The sequence below is a fragment of the Dendronephthya gigantea genome, unplaced genomic scaffold (genome assembly GCF_004324835.1).
Source record: "Dendronephthya gigantea isolate DGI-Jeju-01 unplaced genomic scaffold, DenGig_1.0 000036F, whole genome shotgun sequence".
NCBI classification, from domain to species: domain Eukaryota; kingdom Metazoa; phylum Cnidaria; class Anthozoa; order Malacalcyonacea; family Nephtheidae; genus Dendronephthya; species Dendronephthya gigantea.
Window position 1 is genome coordinate 523,692 of NW_021163046.1, and position 21,044 is coordinate 544,735.

Sequence of the window (21,044 nt, forward strand, 5' to 3'; positions counted from 1 at the left end):
CATTGGTATAGAAAAACACTCAATCACATAACGAAACTCTGTGTACAGTTCGAATGTTCAAATATTATTAAGAAGACATCATTCAGAGCAGTTGAATAATATATTATTCGCATGAACGAATTTTGTAATTAGTTTCTCTGCAGGTAACACGTATACACCAAATGAACAAATTTAGTCTCTCGTCAATTATGGCGTCATTTCATTATCAGTGAGGTTCGTCGATCGACACGGCGGCTGAATATCTGTAAGTACTATAAACATACGTTATGTTTTGATTTCATCATATGACAGGCAATCTATATACATCAATCTACATTTAACAAAAAACTATATATATTCCGAAAGATTTTTATTCCTCGATAATTAAATTGTATCGCAACAAGCCTATGGCGACGACATGCTAAAATGCTATAACAAATACATTGGCAATATGTTTAAGTATAAGTTAATTTTTTCAAATGATATATACACCAAACAGGCAATATAATGAAATAATCAATGATAAGGGATAATAGAAATTTACCAATCAACATTACATGAAATAAATAAACTCTTGTTTTGACATACATGCAATGATATTAAAAGTTCAAATGAGCCTCAATGAACTATTCTGTTGACAGCATATAGTTTAGGTAGTAAAAGGCCAACATTAATCACTCTCTTGAGTTTTGTTGTGACTAAATTGAATGTTTAAAAGAAAGATTTTTGGGAGCAAGGTTTTTAACGTCGAAATTTGTTCAATATAGGTAGCTACATATTAATATTATATCAAACATTGGTATAAGCTATAGTCTGAATAGTATAAAGAATAGGGCTTTATTGAATGTTGACAATATAAACTGCACCTGAATTAACTACCTGATATTATATTAAATACGTTATTATAATGAAACCAAAACACCTTAAAATAAAATGCACCCGTGCATATTATGCAATATATCTCGAGTGCTTTATCAGTCTGTCATTTTGGTTGTTGTTTTTCAATTGCCAAATATATTTTTAAAGTCAGTCAGTGTCATTTGAGTACCTTTTGTGTCTCAAAGATTTAATATATATGATTCCTGTATCGCTCTTGAAATGTATTTGCGGTCATGCCGATGTAGTGCTTTGTGTTGTTTGCATTGCTACATGTATAGTGGAGTTGCCCTGTATTCAAGGTTCTTCGTCATGCACCGATTTCCTAGGGGGCAGGTGCTCTATTATAATCACAATTTTTATCATCGGCTCCTAAAACTAAAGAAATATGCGCAAATATATAATATTTGTTCGCGCTATCGTCATTTATAGTGAAACGATACAGGTGTGCTACATTTTGTTGGTTTCTAGCAAACTACTTTCTACTTTTTGTTGTTTTTTACCGACTTTCTAGCCGGCTACCGACTTTCCTATTTTATTTGTGTATACAATTACAAAATAGCCCCAGCGAATAAACGCTCAACCGAGCGTCTTGTTTGCGGAAAACCGCGGCTATTGTTTTGTCAGATAAATAATGATAAATGCTGCCAATTTCATTGGAGAATGTCAAATCGAAACTGAAATGGTTAGAAAGTCAAAAATGGCTAGAAAGTCATAACTTCGAAATGAATTTGTTCCGTGGAAAAAATTGGTGCCACCACCGGTATATTGCATGTTAGCTAGTTATAGCAGGCTAGCAGAGGTTGCCATTTTTGTACCAGCATTAGCAATTATTGGCTTTAATTAATATTTTAATATTCGCCGGCATTGAAAGATTCATGATTGGTCATAGACAGTGTCAACATGAATTAATGATTACTGTTTACGGGATATATTTATGTTTGTAAAATTTATTTTCATGATGCGATTAATGAACACAGTTCAGAACAAATTTCACATGAAATAAACACCAATTCAGTAAAGCAGCTGGTTACGGAACGGAACTGATGATATTCGTGGAATGCATTGTTTTAATGATGATTTACGCAATAATATAGGACAGTAATAAAACGTTAGTTTTTTTGAAGCACCAGACTATTATTCTCATAGACGTTTTACAACGTCGACATGCAAGTTCCGAAAAACTTCGACTGACCAAGATTGCTAAGACTGTAAAAACAATTAAGGTTCTTTAAGTCCTTAAATACAAATGCAATTCTTCTCTGCAGGTGGCATAATATTATCACGAAGTCGATCAACAAGCTCAGTCTCTCTGAAAACCGCTGTTGGAATTTGGTTTGAAGTAGACACAGCGGCTTAAATATCTGTAAGTACTTATAAGTACTTTTATATTAAAATGATGTAAATTCAACAGTCAAATTATACTAAAGTATAAGGACTATTGTAGATGATGATTTGCTGCAAATGAACACGTATATTTTGTGAGCCGAAAGCTCATTTGATTAACTTGAAGGGTAACATAGGGAATGTAAAGAGAAAAAACGTCAATGGCATATACAACATTTTTATTACTCTGTCAGTATCAAAGCACCTTGGCCACAGTTAGACATTTTATTAAAATGATTTTCGGTCAAGTTGCCAACATTCAAAGCGGAACTACATGTATATACAATAGTCAGTGGGTAGCGATATAGAGAATTTGTGTACTTTATTCCACGTAGGATCCTCGTTCCACCATTTCTGTGGATTTTCTTTTCCCAGTTTTTGAACTCTTGACTCGTAGTACTTTCCACGACATGCCTTTCTTTCAGCATTGACCATGTTTCTGTAATATTTAAATTCGGTTGAGTTAACTCCATATATAGTAAACGCCTTCTGTCTTTTTCTTATAAGGCTTTTCAATGTGTGATTCATCCATGGAGCATCAGTTAGGGAAATTTTAACTTTCTTCATTGGCATAAGAATGTTTAATCCAGACAGGACGGCTTCATTAAAAACGTTCCACATATTTTCACAATTTTTTTCAGCCATAATTAATTCCCAGTTTATTGAGCTGAGATATCTTCCCAGTTCTGCTCTGCAGTTTGCTCGTCTATCTCGCTTCGTTATAATCTTCTTCTTTTCTTTATTACTGGGCTTAATGCTTGGTGGTATCACTATAGTGTTATGTCAGAAAGACCAAAAGGAGGAAACGCCTGAGGTACCGTATAATATTCATGCATATTCGTCAACAATAGGTCTAAAGTAACATTATTTCTTGTAGGGACCTTTATAAGTTGTTTAAGACGAAATTGTTTTAACAGATTATTAACTTTTAAACGGTGAAAGTCTCCAGCTAAGATTATGCCACAACTTTGGTATTTGGACTCTATTCTTGTAAGAGAGATAAATAAATGTTCTCGAATTAACGCATCACAGTTGCCCGGGGGATGGTATAAGACTCCAACAATTATACTTGAGATGCCCCGTGGTAAACGATTAGGTCTAATATGAAGCCAAAGGATTTCGTGGTCGTCACAGCAATTTACATCAAATATTGGCTTAAAATTTTGCACTCGTTCAGCATGAACATAAATACAGACCCCATCGTGAGCATCTTTAACTCTATCCCGGCGAAAAATTGTATATCCTGGAATATTTATGGAACAATCCGGTATTGAGTCTCTAAGCCAAGTCTCTGTGATAAGTCCCAGATCAATGTTTTGGCATAACATGAAGTTAGAAATTTCATCTAATTTTGGAGCTAACGACCTCACATTTGTTAACAGAATGTTAGGTACATTGTCGGTGTGACAATAGAAGGCGTTTTCTTAATTGAAATTAAGTTATTCCTGATACTATTCTTATGGATTTTGTCTTCAAATTTACGATTGGAGTCGTTTAATAGTACCAACGGAACCATTTGATTTTTTCTCTCGGTCGAACTTTCAAACGAAAATCCTCTGTGGTCAAGGGGCCGGCTTTTTCCTGACGGGAAGTTTTTCTGCGAAATTTAGTCGGTTTCAGTCGCTTTGTGATTCGCGTAGGGATAGGTTGTCCGTAGAAATGGGTTGGCCCATTACGTTCCTTTGTGGGCTCTTTTTGGGAAATTCTTTGAGCGTTTCTTATTTCATAATTCTGGCCGGTACTAATCTGTTTTTCACCCGTATAACGTTGCTCGATACTATTGACACACGGGGCTTTACCAATAATTCCTTCCACGGAAGTGGTAGAATTTACACTGTGCTTGAGAACATTTTTAATCGGGAATCTACTAACTTTTTCGCTCTGAACTGTATTATCATTCTCTTTAAACGCGACTGACACTTCTCTGCTTGTAATACCGGCTTGTTCCCTAACCACATCGCACATCCTATTGACATGACAGACATCTTTTTCGTCGCTAATCTCACTATTTAGCTCGGTCAAATTTGATTTACTTTGTTTATTCAATTGAGCAATTTCACGCTTGAGCGAGTGATTTTGTGCTTCACTAGTTGTAAGTGATTTTTCAAGGGAATTAATAATATTTTTGAGTTCGGCTGTTTCCGCATTTCTACCGTTAACTAAGATTAATATATCCGCTTGAAGTTTATTATTTTTTGATCTTTCGTTTTCCAAATCTTGCTCCAAACGTTTAATATTTTCTTCTAAATTTGTGTCGGCTGTATGTGTATTCGACTGAATATCATTCCGTATAATAGCAGCCATTTCGAGTTTAATGCCTTCAAGTTCAGCGGCTAGAAGGCTGCACTTACAATCACAATTCGGATTGCACAAAGACATAAGGCAGTTTTCAGATATCATCGGTTTATGTTCTTCAGACTGTTGAGCATAACTGAATGAGGTTTGGTTTGTGCTTTCGACATCTATCTCTAAATCTCAACTGAGTTGTTAAAATTGTGTTCGGATGGTGTAATCGGTGATGAACATTGATCTTTTGAATTTATAACTAAGCTGTTCGATACACCGCTTGTATAATCAACAAAGTCCTTGTTCAACACACTAACCAAATAGTTTTTAATATCTACCCCGTCTTTCCCACTAAACGTCAGGGAATTTAGCTTTCCCGGGTACCAGGTTACAACAATATCAGAATTTGAACTTCGGAACTGCTTCGATCTGCCTCCAGGAGTTCGCCAATTTCCCGTAAGTTGGAGCACATTAGCGATAAATTCTTTCAACAACTCGTAATTCCCCGTCCACTTAATACGATCACCGTCATAAACTAAGTACGATTGGTCATTTAATCGTTTTATTGAATCAACATCAATGCTCTTATATTTCAAATTTGTATATTTTCGGGAGCTGAATTCTACATCACCGTCCGCCATTATTACATGAGTTGCATGCCAAATCATCAATAGAATTGCGGTGTATCGATTATTTTCTCGAAATTAATATACCTAGGTACAGGGTGCATACTAAAACAATTAGACAACTCGCCTTCGTTGACTATTCGCTCATAGACAACTCGGACTCGTTGTCTAATTGTTAAATAGATAACGAATAGCGTAGGCAATCGGCATATGCAGTAGCACAACGGCGTGACACGTCTGGGCTGTTATGCTTTACATCAGTACAATCATGTATTTTGTTTTAATATCTAGATCAACTTTGCTCAGAAAGGAAACACGTATATAGAAATAAACGAGCAGACTTCTGATTCCTGGGGGGCGTATATAAAACTTTTTATTTGATTCAATTATTTATCATGGCTGAGGTATGTATTGATCAAAACAAAAATGTCACGAGCATCTATACATTTTACACGATGAGTTGCAAGCATAACTCCAGTAACAAGAAGAATAAACAGTATATAGCGTAATCGATTTCTATAAAGAAATGAATAGTTTTAACAACTTTGTGTAGGAATATTATGTAACTTGAGAATCATTCCTAGGGAAATTGTCAGTCCAAGATGATTTTGGTCGACAACCAGTCAGCTCTTCCAGTAACCCTGTTCCTGCACAAAAATTGGAATAAAAGGCAGTTTTTATCGATCTCTAAAACTGTGAAACCAGGTGGAACCTATTTTCATTCAAAAGAAGAAGCTTTTCGATTCGAACTCGGAGTTCGTTATGACGGCAAAAATATGGAGACAATTTTCCCTTTAAAAACATGCGAAGAAGATATGGTGCTTCAAATCTATGGCGATGTTAGTTTGGGTGTCAATGAAAGAAAATTGGAGCTCAAAGATAAACAAATTTGTTTACGGCGACAAAACATGGAAGAAGAAGTTTCAGCGACAGGAAACAAGAACCTGTACGAAATTCTCGGCCTGAATATGAAAGATGTCCGCAAGAAGCCTGTCGAAGAACAGAACGAGATGATTAAAAAAGCTTATCGTTCCCAATTGCTGCGTTGGCATCCTGACAAGAATCCTAAGAATGGCGATGAAACTATTTGTCAAGATATCATCCTCGCGTACAAGATTCTCAAAGATCCCGAAGCCCGAGCCGCGTATAATAACGTCGCAGATTATGACAAAGGTTGGGGCTCGAAAGCGCGTGGAAAGGCTATATTCAATCCCGACTGTTACAGCCCAGAACAGATAAAACAATATCGAAAGAGAATGGGATTGCTGATTCTTTCAACTCTACTGGCAGTGGGAGGAGTTGGTGTGACCTTTCTAACAGCAGGGATGACTGCACCCGCTGTACTAGGGATTGTCGCTGCATCGGGGGCCCTCGTTGGCGGTGGCATAACAAGTGGATTACGGACAATGACCCGTGACTCAATACAGAACGGCTGCGCCTTTGAAAAATACTTTAAAAGTTTACTGATTGGTGCTGTTGGTGGAGTGGCATTGGCAACAGGGGCCGCTGGGTTTGCTGCTTTTTTCGGTGGGGCAGCTAAGATTGCAATCAAAGCTTTTCAAGTTTCTCTAGAAGATCGAATTGTTCAGAGGTTGGCCAACAGTGCTTTTCAATGCTTTGTCAATTCCGTTACAAATACTTTTGACGCAGTTCTCGCAGGTGAAGAGAAATTAACGGGAAAAAAAATTATTCTTCTTGTCCTAATTGATGCTTTTCTTGGAGGAATTGCTGGTGCTTCGGGCGGGATGACAGAAAAAATGATTGAAGGCACAGTGTCTCCGATAGAGGCAGAGATGGCATTTGTTAAAATTTCCTCAATCTCAGGCAATGGTGTTGAAAATCTGACAAAAGTAATAGTGGACAGTTTTACCACCACTGTCTCTGATCGTTTCAATGATGGTGACGAAAAGGAAACTCTATTGGATCACATAAAAAATGGTACAAAGCAAGTTGCATCTGTCGTTCGATGCTATTGTTTCCAATGTGGTGGTAAACTTATCAGAAGTAGCGACTCCAGTGAAACTGAAAACACAGTCCATATAAATCATCAAATACCTGATTGCGAATGCTTGATACGCAATAAAAGTAAACTGCAGTATTTTTCTGAAGGAACATGGTTTTCCAAGATGCTCGTTGATTATGAAGAAAACGGTGAAGAAAAACATCACGAGGGTAAAGGTAGTGGAAGTTTGATTTTGATACCCAACAATGCCACCAAAATCAAAGTTAGATTTCAAGTCATGCGCGCACCTGGTGTTTGGTGTGATGTGAAAAAGTATGATGTTGAAAACCGTTGTTGGGTAGAACCAAAGCAGCCTCATACTTTCGACTACACGATACCCGTGAGTCGCACGTACACCTTGGCTGGAATGTTGCGTTGTGAAAAAGTGATCAATATCACAGGAGAGAGCGATTATAATCTACCCAGCTATATGGAATTAACAGCCGAAATAAATAACGAGTCCACGGCATCCGTGATTCACAGATTAAAGTATATTTCTGAAGGAAGTTGGGTTTCAAAGATGCTCGTTGATTATGAGGAGGACGGTGAAACAAAACATCAAGAAGTTAAAGATAGCAAAGAATCGTTTCTGATACCAACTAATGCAACAAATATCGAAGTTAGATTTCAGGTCATGCGTGCTCCTGGTGTTTGGTCTGATGTGAAAAAGTACGACCGTTTCAATGAATGTTGGGTAAAACCAGCCCAGCCTCATATTTTCAAGTACGACAAACCAGTGAGTTGCACGTACACTTTGGATGGAAACTTCTTTTATGAAAAAGTAGAGAATATCAGCGAAGATAGACAAAAAAAGGAATACACAAAGGGCAAAGAATGCATTTCCAGCCATGAACCAAAACATTACAACGTTAAAGATGCCACTTGTTCGATTCTGATACCAAAGAAAGCCATTAATCCCAAAGCCGAGTTTCAGGTAAGTATAACTAAGTATTGGAACGTTAGACGAATATTAAAATTGTTTTCCTGAAAGTCTCAATTTTTAATACAAAGTTTAATACAAAGTCGAGTCAATTGATATTTGTCCAAATATTCAAATTACAGCGATACGTTTTTTTGCTAAACTAACTAAGCTTGGTATACTTCCAGGACATCCCGTGTGACCAAGTTTGGGGTAGTGAAACAACGACATCATCTTCCATCCAGGGTATTAGCACACAAGGATTTGTTTATGAAGTTCCAGACTTAACAGCTTTATTTGTTCCAGTTAAAGGTAAATAAATCAAGAAGTTGTTAGGAGCACGTGGCAGCCTCCCTAAAACAACTTCATAGCAGCGAATGTGACAAAAAAAGCTCCCTAAAATAGACAATTTCATACTGACAGTCCTGATAGGCTTAGGTAGAAATGTCGAGAAATGTTTTTATCTATTTTAGGAGACTGTTGTATTATAATTGGTGCAAACTGTTTATCATATTATTTGACAATAACGCTTATCTCATAAAGCAACCAAAGGATAATGGGATTGATTCAATTTGAAAATTCAATTTGAAATAGTATTACTTTCACATAAAGTATAAGTATTATCCAAAACTTTATTACCAAACAAGCAATAATTTTAATTCTCTAACTTGTGCCATATGTTCATAAATTCTAGAAATGCGTCGCTTGCGACCTCGAGCCCCGTTTGCGCTTCTTCCATTCGCGCAATGTTCATTAAATAATTTAAGAAATTTGATGTAAAAACCCGCAAACCCAAGGAAGCTTAGTAAAAGTGAAGAGGCGCGTACAATAAGTATAGGCGAGTCATCAAATCTGCTACGCGGATGTGAAGAAAAAGCAGAGAAAACAAGAAAGGCAAAAAGCATAATAATTATTTATTCCTAAATGCAGTTTCACAACAAGGATAAAAATTATAGTCTCTAGTTGTTTGTATACGTCACCAGTATCAAGACATTTTTTAAACAAACATAACAAACAAAAAATGGCATTTTTTCTTAACTGGTAAATTCCATTCAATATATGTCGCCACCTTTTATAATTATTTGTTACGAATTTTACAGTTCCGAGAACAAACTGGTTTGTGCAAAATATCTTGGATGAAAATCTTAATATGAAAGAAGAATACGAGAAAGAATTGTCAAGGTAAAACTGAAACCAAATGATGAAATCACATTTTGCAAGTTATGTGATTCAAGCTCGAGGGATGTTATTTCGAAAGTTAAGCAGCATCCCAAGTGTTGTTTTATATGCGACTACAGTGCAGCAACGGTTAAAACATGCAATGCATTTCAATTTTTCGTGCAGTATTGTCCCATCCAACACGGATATTAACCAATCAGATTGCGTGTTTTCCTTGTTTTCTTATACAATAAATCTCATATTTCTCGCTCCCACGCGTGTTCCTATTGTATAGAAACACGGAAAATTTTATTTTCTTTTTTAATGGAAGATTGGATTGACTTGTTCGCTCACATTTCTTCAGATTATCCTGGGTGAGAGATTTTTATATTGGTTTTGACGGCAAGAAGGATAAAACGTGGAAAATATTCATCACCCACGTCCAAAATAAGGAACCGTCGATGAAGGAACTGAGAGAAATATTTAGTGTGAAACACGTTGCATCCTTTGTTGATTTCATCCCAGAACAAAGAAAAAAAGTTACTGGTAAATCTCGCTTTCTTCAGGGACCAAAAACAGGCGACGGCATTCATGAAGAAAATGGATTTTCTGATGGAAAAATATGTATTATTTGTGTTGGAGATCCTCGCACAAGAAGCCACTACGCAATGACCAGCTATCATGTGTGCTATAACAACAGATTACCAGAAGACCTATTCGAAGCGCACAGAGATCTAAAGAGAGACTACCAAAATGGGTCACCAAATTGTCGTGATGTAACCTACAGGTATACAGACGAAAATGAACGTGGAACACTTGGTAAATTTTACTGTGGTTTATACAACGACGAACATGATATTGCCCTCGTCAAACTTGAATCTCACTTATCTTGCCAACATCACATTACATTTCTTAACCGAAGAGAAATCGAGACAACTTTGGCTAGTAAAAAGGACGTCATGGAAAAAATGGAAGAAATGCTTGGATCAGTTCCCGTGAAAATAATTGGTTCAATAATTAGAAATGGAGAAGGAATCCTGTTTGCAATAAATGCAAGGACAACAAATGACGGAATGAACAAGGGATTTTATAGAATAAGAGGAGTGGGTGGAGAAAATTTTGCAGAGGAAGGTGATTCAGGGGCTTTGGTATACATGATATGCGACGATCACAAAAATATACCATTCGCATATGTAAGCAACGTGAATGAAAGAGGAATATATTACTGCGGTAATTTGAAATTCAGTTTAGAAAGTTTAAACCCTGATATGAAACCTTGCTTAGGTCAATGTGGTTTTGAGTAATTTGGAACTATGCTCCAGCAAAGCATCAATTAAAAAACATTTTAGAAAATCCATGTATTCTTACTTATTATGCATTTAATCAGGCAAACGATAATACAGTTGTGAGGAGAATCAACAATCTGCCCATTAAACTGGTGCGACTTAATGAAATAACTTTCATAAATTTAAGGACATATATATTCTGATCATAATATATTCATATATATCTAACCATTACCCAAGCATATATTCATTCAAAGTAGACTATTTCAAAACTCATTTTCAAGGGACACAAATAAAACTCCATTAATTACAAAAATAATAGTTATATTATGTAACCATTTATATTAAGAAACCACAAAAACACAATGTGTCAAACTTTAATTGTTATGACCACATTACATCACATTACTTATCCAGCTTTTGAAGTGTATAATATCAGCATATACCCCATAATACCCCCTTCTAGCACAACCAATCCCCCAGCTCACAGCGCCCATCAGATGCCACCTTCTGTTCACACTGCACACCAATGGTCCCCCGCTGTCCCCTTGACAAGAATCAATCTTCCCAGTGTGGTAGCCAGCACAAAGCATGCTCGATGTGAGCGAACCGTAAACATAACCACAGCTTTGTTTACTAACGAGAGGTACTTTAGCCTGTTGCAGGATCGCTGGGCCGTGACCATCTTCCTCCAAGGCGCCCCAGCCTGTCACCCAACATTGCGTGCCCGCAGGTAGGTTAGAAGAAGGCAAGCAAACGGGTAGGACCCGACTATTGTACTTAATGGGAGTTTCTAACTTCATCAACGCTATACCATTATCCTGACCAGTCTGGGTCGTACTTATATCATGACGTTCACATACACACAATGTTAAAGTAAAACATTTACACCTGTTCCTGAATTCGTTGGAGTGTAAACAGAGATCATTTTGTACATTTCGTAATCAGCGAAGCTAATGACGATTTTAAAGCATATGAAATTTTAAACTCGGTGAAAAACTTTTTTAATATCAACAGTTAGAGAGTTTCAGATCTTGAGATACTTCACGATGGTTAGCTATTGGACTGGCTGATGTACAGCCAACATGAATATGTTACCATGATTATAAGAGCTACGATAGGGAGATTTAAATTTCATCAAATGTACAAACTAAAAGCGCTGATTTCTAAACAACGAGACATAATCAACATAGGACGGTTTGAGCTTAGATATAGGAAAGAGAAAAAATTCGGGAAGAGAGTGTGCGAGGTCACAACATTCAAGAAGGGAACTGGACGTATGAAGAAGACACAGGGGGGTGATTACGAAAAGGAATCGACGATACGTTTTTGTTTCCCATAAATCTGTATTCCGAAGCCTGTGAGAGCAGGACGTGAAATTATAAATGCACCGAAAGGTGTGAGTTTTGAAATATTCTTTGAAAATTCGTAATCAATATTCAGTAGCATCGTTATTCAGGTACTATGAATTTAGAATTGGCTGCAGTAATCTATTTCGCTAAAGCTGAATCTGCCCAGGGCCGTAGTTAAAAGCTTAATTGGGGGGGAGTTCATATATTCGTCCTATGCCCAACTGATTTCTTTTGTACGCTATTGTTCCTACGGTATATAAACACGAATATATGAATATACACCCCCCTCCAATTAAGCGGTCTAGGTACGGACCTGAATCTGCCACTGAGTTTAAAGGTTTAATTAAATCAAAATGTCAAGCATAATAATGACTAATTACCGAGTTGTAAGCCATGCAGCTCCGCAAATTCTTCTCATGCCGGGTAAGTTGCATGAGATCAAGAATCCCGACAACTTCTTTTGTAAGTTATAGGGCATGCCTTCAAGTTTTCGATGCAACAATTTTCGAAATCATTTTTTAAAAATTTAATAACCTTATATATAACCTTGTTTAATAGTTTTATGCATAGTCACGCAAATATTTCAGAAATAAGCCAATTACGTAACCGAAGTATCGTATATCATATTATCCACGCCTTGTATCGTATTTTGGTATTTATTCATGTATTAAATTGATTTAGTCGGCAAGAATTTTATCGGCATATAGCATCTCGTATGACTCGGGAAGATATCATCGTATGACTCGGGAAGATATCATCGTATGACTCGGGAAGAAATCTTCAGTAAAAAGTCAATATTGTTGAACATTTCTGAAAGAAATAATCGGGTTCTGCCTTCTGGCCTTGGAGGTTAGTTTTGCATGAACACGAAAGGATATCCGAATTTTGAATGTTTTGAATCTTGTATCATGTTCTGTTAACGTTTGCTTTCGCCACAAGCCAAAAATATCTCTATATTGTATATCAAATAGTAGCCAACTTAATTCAGTTGTAAATTGATGATGATCAGAGCCAGAGGGAGATCTAGCAGTAACTACGAGAACGACTACGATTAATACGAGCAAACGATTCCTTGCTGTTGACGTTTGCTCCCGCCACAAGCAAAAACTTGTAGTCGTCGAGCTTTTAAGTACGAATTTGTTGAATAATTTTGTATTAAAAAGCCCAACTAGAAGAAGTTTCGTCAAATGCCGGCGCGCAAAACAAGTTTCGTCAGATGCCGGCGGACAAAATAAGTTTTGTCAAAACAAGTTCAGGCGCGTAAACGACGGTTCTCGTCAACTGACAAGTAGATACCTTTGCCTTTGGACTCGTAGTCGTATTCTTAGGCACTGCGGGAACAGCAGCTCTAATGTTTGCATCTAAAAATGTTCGAAAACATTATAATTATATGTTAGCTTATTATAAGAGACGTAGCTAATACGTATAGAGATGTAGCTACATCGTTATTCTGAACTTATTCACAAGCTCCCATACATGCAAATATTACTTGCTAGCTTGAAATTGCATGGTTTAGTTTCAATTAGGTTTTATTTAAATACATATGAGTTCAGTTTGAGCGATGCTGATGGGTTGAAAAACTTTGATGAGCGTTTACAAAAATAAAAAGCGCATGATAATCTCATATATAATCTCTATAATCTCAGTCTGCAACCTTTTCAACTTTGTTCGTTTTAGTGAAACACATAACAAAGAGGGAGCAAGGCTAACTCAGCCTGTGTTGATTTTTTCTTTATTTATCAGACAAAAAGTAAAAAATTAAGCTTCAGGCAAGTGAGGCAACTGCTAAGAATATAATGATGGACTTTTTTTCATAAGGATAAAGTTTCTTGCTGATTGTTTATTTTTCGATATTCCTTTGAAAATCTATAATTTAATTCCAACCATGCAGACTTTGCTTGCTTAGCTAATTACTGCTGAGAGTCACGCGATGCGTGAGAGACGCCATGACAACGTAAAACGTTGATGTTTTAACTTTTGATTCTTAGTCATATCGCCTCCACAGCAAAATATTGTTAGTCATATTGCCTCCACAGCTGTTCACATGAGCCCAGTTCCCCGATATTGAACAAAGCATGAGATGATTTGGAGGTATTGAAAAGGTCTTTTTGAAACAAAACAAGCAGATGCAATTGTTAATGTTAGGATGACTACAAAAATATTCAGAAAATGTTATTCATAGTGACCTAACATATTAACGATATCCCGTTGAAATTTCGTTTATAGATTGAGTATAGTTCAAGTATAATAGCGTGTTGAAGTTGGATTACATTTTTTTATATACCCTGTATAGTATGCATGAGCGATCGATTCTCATTTGAGCGATAAGCATATAGCCTTTTCCAGAAAAAGGTTATTCTACACACATTTCAGAAATACATTTATACAATGAAAAAGGGTATGGTGTTTAGTGCAGTCGATGAAAAATACAGAGCTAAGTTTTAAGATGAATTTGCTCTAAATTCTACTTTCCAAATTCGGAATTTCCCCAGCTTTAAAATTACCGAAAACTTATAATAATAATAATAAATAATACATATGGTTATTATTATTTTTCTGTTTTCATTAAAAGTCTGCCTGCTAATTATCAGTCAAATTTCAATATGAATCTTCTTAGTCGGTTTTTTCAAATATTCCTGGCAGATTGCTTAAATCATCAAATATGCAAATGATAAATATTTCCTTAATTCGTAATAAAAAGTCATTAATGAATTCGCAGAGTTCTTGGAAGTTACGACAATGATATAGGGTAGCTACAGGGCATCTTTTTCAGTAATCAGGGACATTATAATTATACGATGTCACCGCTGTAGAACAGGAGAAAAGTTTTTGCTAGAAAAAAATTAAATGACCACATTTCATATATAAATTGTTTACGTCATTGTTTTCTTTAATGATTACAAATAATAAATGAATTCTCGTGGTCACCTGCCCACACAAAAAAATTTAATAAGTTAACGGTTGCCGTATAACGCCCATGCAAAGTGTGATTTAAATTTCAAAGCTTATGAAATTTTGTGTTATTTAAATTGAACCACGAGCAAGAGCACTTTGCAATTATTATTGTATGAAAAGTCGAGTGAGAAAGCTTCAGAAAAAGTCATTGTTGAAATATTTTAAAGGAAAATACTCGATCAACCTTCCAGGTAAGCCCTGAACCCTCAAATTATAACTAGGAATTTTACTTTTCTTTATGCATTTAAGGGTTGTATATAATTATATCTCTTTTAGCGATAGTGATAGAAATACTCAAAGTTCCAGAACTATCTTTGCTTATAGATATAATAAACGTGAACAAGAATCACCCTGCGTTATATTCCTGGGCGAAAGCATAACTATACAGCTGTAGCTGTAGCAAGGCAGACTGACATAAATTATCACGCGGGCTGCGATAATCAATATCACATGCATGCAATGTTAACTGTCTTTAGTTGAAATACAGATACTCGATACATAGCATAATACATTTATGCATGGTACATTTCGCAACAATGAAATATCAATGACAACCGTAAATTTGATGTCTTTACTCTGACGCGCAAAATATTTTACTATAAAAATAATTTCTTTTCAGGATAACCAAACATTTCCTTTGGAAATATACATATAAAGTTCCCTGTTAAAACGCATCACCATGCAGTATAAGCTTTGGCAGTATGGAACGTTTTCTCTTATAATTAAGGGTTGAAACATCTCAGAATAAGAATTATCCAAAACAATGGAAGTTTTGACTATCTATTAAATGAGAGTTTCTATATAGCTGGGAAATGCAGGAAACAATTTAGGAAGGAAATGATCTTGTAGTTTTTTCCAACCATAACACTGTTATTCAAAATATGAAAATGTTGTGGGTGCGAGATGTTCATTTGTAATGTGTTTTAAAATCTGGTTTGCAGTACAAATTGACAGTTTTTCAGATGATCGTGTAGTCCATCAACTATACTCATGCAGCGTATAAGCGACATTGCTTCACATTCAGAAAGATCAGTCTTTAACTATCGAATGACAGAACAAAAGAAAAAAACAATTAATCGCAAAAATATCAGTCTTACACTTGTTTTACAACATTCAGAAGCGAAATTCATCATTAGTTAAGTCCCATAGCCCGGGCATTTCCTCATATTTTGTCCATTTCGTACTGATGAGTAGACATGTCTATGACATGCATGTCATTGCAAAGACATGTCATTCGCTAGCTGATCCTTTCGAAGACTGATCCTTTCGAATTTGTAAAAATTTCGTTTATAGATTGAGTATAGTTCAAGTATAATAGCGTGTTGAAGTTGGATTACATTTTTTTATATACCCTGTATAGTATGCATGAGCGATCGATTCTCATTTGAGCGATAAGCATATAGCCTTTTCCAGGAAAAAAGTTATTTTACACATATTTCAGAAATACATTTATACAATGAAAAAGGGTATGGTGTTTAGTGCAGTCGATGAAAAATACAGAGCTAAGTTTTAAGATGAATTTGCTCTAAATTCTACTTTCCAAATTCGGAATTTCCCCAGCTTTAAAATTACCGAAAACTTATAATAATAATAATAAATAATACATATAGTTATTATTATTTTCCTGTTTTCATTAAAAGTCTGCCTGCTAATTATCAGTCAAATTTCAATATGAATCTTCTTAGTCGGTTTTTTCAAATATTCCTGGCAGATTGCTTAAATCATCAAATATGCAAAGGATAAATATTTCCTTAATTCGTAATAAAAAGTCATTAATGAATTCGCAGAGTTCTTGGAAGTCACGACAATGATATATGCTAGCTACAGGGCATCTTTTTCAGCAATCAGGGACATTATAATTATACGATGTCACCGCTGAAGAACAGGAGAAAAGTTTTTGCTAGAAAAAAATTAAATGACCACATTTCATATATAAATTGTTTACGTCATTGTTTTCCTTAATGATTACAAATAATAAATGAATTCTCGTGGTCACCTGGCTACACAAAAAAATTTAATAAGTTAACGGTTGCCGTATAACGCCCATGCAAAGTGTGATTTAAATTTCAAAGTTTATGAAATTTTGTGTCATTTAAATTGAACCACTAGCAAGAGCACTTTGCAATTATTATTGTATGAAAAGTCGAGTGAGAAAGCTTCAGAAAATGTCATTGTTGAAATATTTTAAAGGAAAATACTCGATCAACCTTCCCGGTAAGCCCTGAACCCTCAAATTATAACTAGGAATTTCTTTATGCATCTAAGGGTTGTATATAATTATATATCTTTTAGCGATAGTGTAGAAATACTCAAAGTTTCAGTTTCTTTGCTTATAGAAAATTTACGTGAACAAGAACCACCCTGCATGTGCATGGGGCATCTCTTTTCCCCCTTCCATTCATTTGTTTCAAACTGAAAAATATTAAACGAAAAATTTCATTGAACTGATTCGGTATAGGACAAAAAATTATATAGATAGAACAAGCGCAATGTCGCGAGATGGCGAGGCAATTGTGATGCAGCTCGACTTTAATTCTTGTATTTTTTGAATATTTGTTTCGAGAATACAAAGCAAAGCTTTCGCTCCGTTAAACGGTCTCTCTTTCATATTTCTTTAATATTTCTTCGACCTGCGCGATGATAATAAAGAAATTTTAAAATGATATCAAAATGCGATGTTTGTTTCGGATTTTATTTCCTATGAAACGTGTCGTCACGCAAGTATAGCGACGTTTCGTGCGTTAAGATAAGAAAAGATTTCACACGATTCCACAAAAATTAAGAGAAGACGCACAGCAAGTTCTAGTTAAATATTAATGTCTGGGAAATAATACGTAAGAAACATGGTAACAAAATTGAGGCATATACTGTAAGATCGGGTTTTGTAATGGGGAGGAGGGTTGAACAAAATGAGAAGTTGAGTGGAAATACGCATCATTTACCCATGGTATGCTTTTTAACCGTTTCAGAAAATACAAAAATGTCGACTGAATCATACAGCGCTCCTGTCCAACAGCCTAGAAGAAGTCCACGTCTGCATCCTGCAAATATTAGTAATATTAGTAATTTAAGTATTTGTGTTTATATACCGTTAATAAACATTCGCCTTCAAAACAAAATCATTCTGGGGCCGGTTGTATCAAGCCCGTTTAGCTTAAACGGTGGATAAGTCAAAATTAAATAACACTCTTACATCTCTCTTGAATGAGCCAGCTTGAATATTATGTACTGAATATGTAGTTGTAAACAGTATCTTTGTATTAAGGTTAAAACATTTAGTTCGCTTGTTGAATAAAACGATAGACTTGCTTCCTATTTTGAACTTATCCACCGTTTAAGCTAAACGGGCTTGATACAACCGGCCCCAGGCAAATGTATCTAGCTAGCTCCCGTCCCAATAAATTCTCAGTATCGACGTTGATAGCCCATTTGGGCTGCATACAGGGACATTTTATAGGCCGATCCTTACGTTCTCATTCTCATAGGTTGTGGCTTAAAACGTGCCGGATCTGAGTTAGAGTTTGACTGGTATGGTAACAAAATTATTTGTTAATATATAGTACTATATACATTGAAGAAGAAAAATAGACATATAGATAAATATACACAGAATCGTGACAACCCATGCAGAGGTCTTTCCAATACACCAACATATCGAATATAACACATATCTAATAGCAACTGTATATAGCTATCAAAAACTAGCCCAGAATTACTGAACTTTAGAGGATTCATGATCAGAACAGAGGGAAATATTACCTGATCGGCGACGCTATCAACGCACGACTTTTGAGATGTATAACCTAGTACACTACATATGATACAAAATGGTACACTAAAATTTCAGTCATCAAAATGAAAAAAAAGAAACGACAAATGTAGAACAAGGGTTTTCTCCAGGACACAGGAAAACAATCATATATCTAGTGAATGGCTTGTATATAACCAATGTGCTGAACCCCAATTACTTTTTTCAATTTCAGGCAATCCAAAAAGAGATTTGCTGTAAACAGAAATTCTGTGGTTTATTTACATGATGAGAGCCAGCATGATCCATATGATATCAAACATATCAACAAGGACAAAAGAAGTAAGCGAAGCGGTAAGCTGCATAGCTATGTTTATGTTAGCTATTATTAGCTCAGCAATTAATCTTTCTACAGAATACATAATTTTTCTCACGTGGTTGAATGATCCCTACAAATATTCACACTTAATAACAATACCCAACACATGCACTTTCATGAAAATACACTAGACTTGGGTGTCAAAACGTTGGGTCGCGATAATGTATGAATCATATGCCCGGTTTGCCGTGAGTTAACAATTAACACACTGTTTTTACTAACTCGCTTCCAAATAAAACTTAATCACGCCGTACGCTAATATTTATACTGAACTCATATGTATAAATTCAATAGTTCCAAAGAATGAGTGGTTTGAAACAAACATATTTGACGAAAAATCCAACATGAAGAAGGAATACAAGGAATATTTGTTAAGGTAAACGATGAAGGTGACATCCTATCATCAAGAAATGCAGTTGTGCACATGATCATCTTAAAATACGTATACGTTCGATTTACGGAAAGAATTACTAATTTTTTAGTTTTTAGTCTAAGAGCTCTTTACAATTAGCTATAAACACATTATTTTTGTCAAAGATTGAACTTAATTCTTTTCTCTTTCATACGGTTCTTAGATTACCAGGAGTGGAAAAAATCCATGTTGGTTTTGATGGCAAAAAGGATCGAACATGGAAAATATACATCACCCACTCAGAAAACTCACAACCGTCCATGGATCAACTGCGCATGATATTTGGCAACAATATCTCCTGTTTTGTCGAATTCATCGAAGAAAAAGTTGATAAAAACAGTAGATCTGCTTTTCTTCGAGGACCAAGAACAGGGGATCCACATCATGTTACAAATGAGGAAAATAGAGGCCGTGGAAAAATAAGTATTCTTGGTTTTGGAGATAAACGCAGACAGAAACACTACGCAATCACCAGCTATCACGTTTGTTACCAAGGAGAATTATCAGGAGACCTTTTCGAACAACACCAAAAACTGAAGACAGACTGGAAAAATAACGCCAGGGGATGTTCTGGATACAAATATCAGTACCAAGGAGATAAACCTCGAAGGCTTGGTGAATTTTATTGTGGTTTATACAACGACAAGAACGATATTGCCCTCATCGAACTTGATACATATTTGGACTGCAACGATGCGGTCAAATTCCTGAAGGACCAACGTTTTGATGACGTTTTGGCGACTGAAAAGGAAGTAACCGAAAAATTTAAGAACATGAAGGGAACAGTTCCTGTTGGCATATTTGGGTCTGAAACTGGAGATAGAAAAGGAAACTTGGTTGAAAAAGATGCGGGATTCGAAAACGGAATGAATGACGGCTTTTATGGCATAAAAGACGTGTCTGACGATAACATCTTTGCGGAAGAAACGGACTCAGGGTCTTTGGTGTATATGATATGTAAGGATGGCAAGAAGATACCATTTGCCTACCTAAGTAACATTAAGAACGGCGTCTATTACTGCCCTAATTTGAAATCCAGTTTGGAGGCACTGAGAAGTCCTGTAAAACCTTGCTTGGGTAGATGTGGAAATCACTTTAATAAATAATTATATGTGCAAAGTGATGTTATGTCTGGCAGTAAATGCTTAGCAGGAAACGGTAATCCACATCTTTAAATTATTTCATCTTGTACATTTCTGTAGTAGTATAACAGTAACGATAATCTGTAATAGCATAAGTGATAAGTATATCAACAACGATAATTTGTAATTGTCAAGCGAAAAGTTTTAATAGCATAAATATACGATTCATAAATTGTAATTGTAAACGTATATATCAGCCATTGTTAAGGCAAATACTCTCTATATTTATAAGTAGTTATCAGCAAACGATTTTAGTATAAGCTATTATTGCAAGTATATATATATATATATATATATATATATATATATATATATATATATATATATATATATATATATATATATATATATATATATATATTTATATAATTAAAAGTATATATCACTCGGAAAACAATAAGGTATAATCAATGTAACTCTACATGAGCAAACGAATAATAAATTGTGTAATCTCCACGCGTGAGTAATTTCTTGACATTATAAAAAGGGTTGGGGATAAACTAAGTAAGAACTGGATGCTATCTCCTTTCTAACATGC

At 35.5% G+C, this 21,044-nt stretch overlaps 2 protein-coding genes across 7 annotated transcripts; both read left to right on the top strand.

Moving 5' to 3' along the window:
* Positions 1-181: 181 nt before the first annotated feature.
* LOC114526022 lies at positions 182-10,814 on the top strand. Of its 2 annotated transcripts, XM_028547514.1 has the most exons (7): positions 182-244; positions 2,124-2,221; positions 5,445-5,557; positions 5,738-8,089; positions 8,263-8,386; positions 9,175-9,256; positions 9,597-10,814. In XM_028547514.1, exons 3-7 carry the CDS (start codon positions 5,549-5,551, stop codon positions 10,534-10,536), a joined length of 3,507 nt encoding a protein of 1,168 aa, XP_028403315.1. In that variant the 5' UTR covers positions 182-244; positions 2,124-2,221; positions 5,445-5,548; the 3' UTR covers positions 10,537-10,814. The 2 variants fall into 2 exon arrangements, with proteins under 2 accessions (XP_028403315.1, XP_028403317.1); XM_028547516.1 differs by lacking the exons at positions 182-244; positions 2,124-2,221 and adding an exon at positions 2,998-3,055.
* A 1,750-nt stretch (positions 10,815-12,564) lies between these two features.
* On the top strand, positions 12,565-20,667 carry LOC114525962. 5 transcript variants are annotated; one of them, XM_028547423.1, is made up of 6 exons: positions 12,565-12,719; positions 17,795-17,878; positions 18,311-18,353; positions 18,809-18,927; positions 19,247-19,328; positions 19,528-20,667. In XM_028547423.1, the coding sequence occupies exons 1-6, from the start codon at positions 12,632-12,634 to the stop codon at positions 20,468-20,470; spliced, it is 1,359 nt and encodes a 452-aa protein (XP_028403224.1). In that variant the 5' UTR covers positions 12,565-12,631; the 3' UTR covers positions 20,471-20,667. The 5 variants fall into 5 exon arrangements, with proteins under 5 accessions (XP_028403224.1, XP_028403228.1, XP_028403229.1 ...); XM_028547427.1 differs by having other exon boundaries at positions 18,809-18,915; XM_028547425.1 differs by lacking the exon at positions 12,565-12,719 and adding an exon at positions 14,913-15,016.
* Positions 20,668-21,044: the final 377 nt, after the last annotated feature.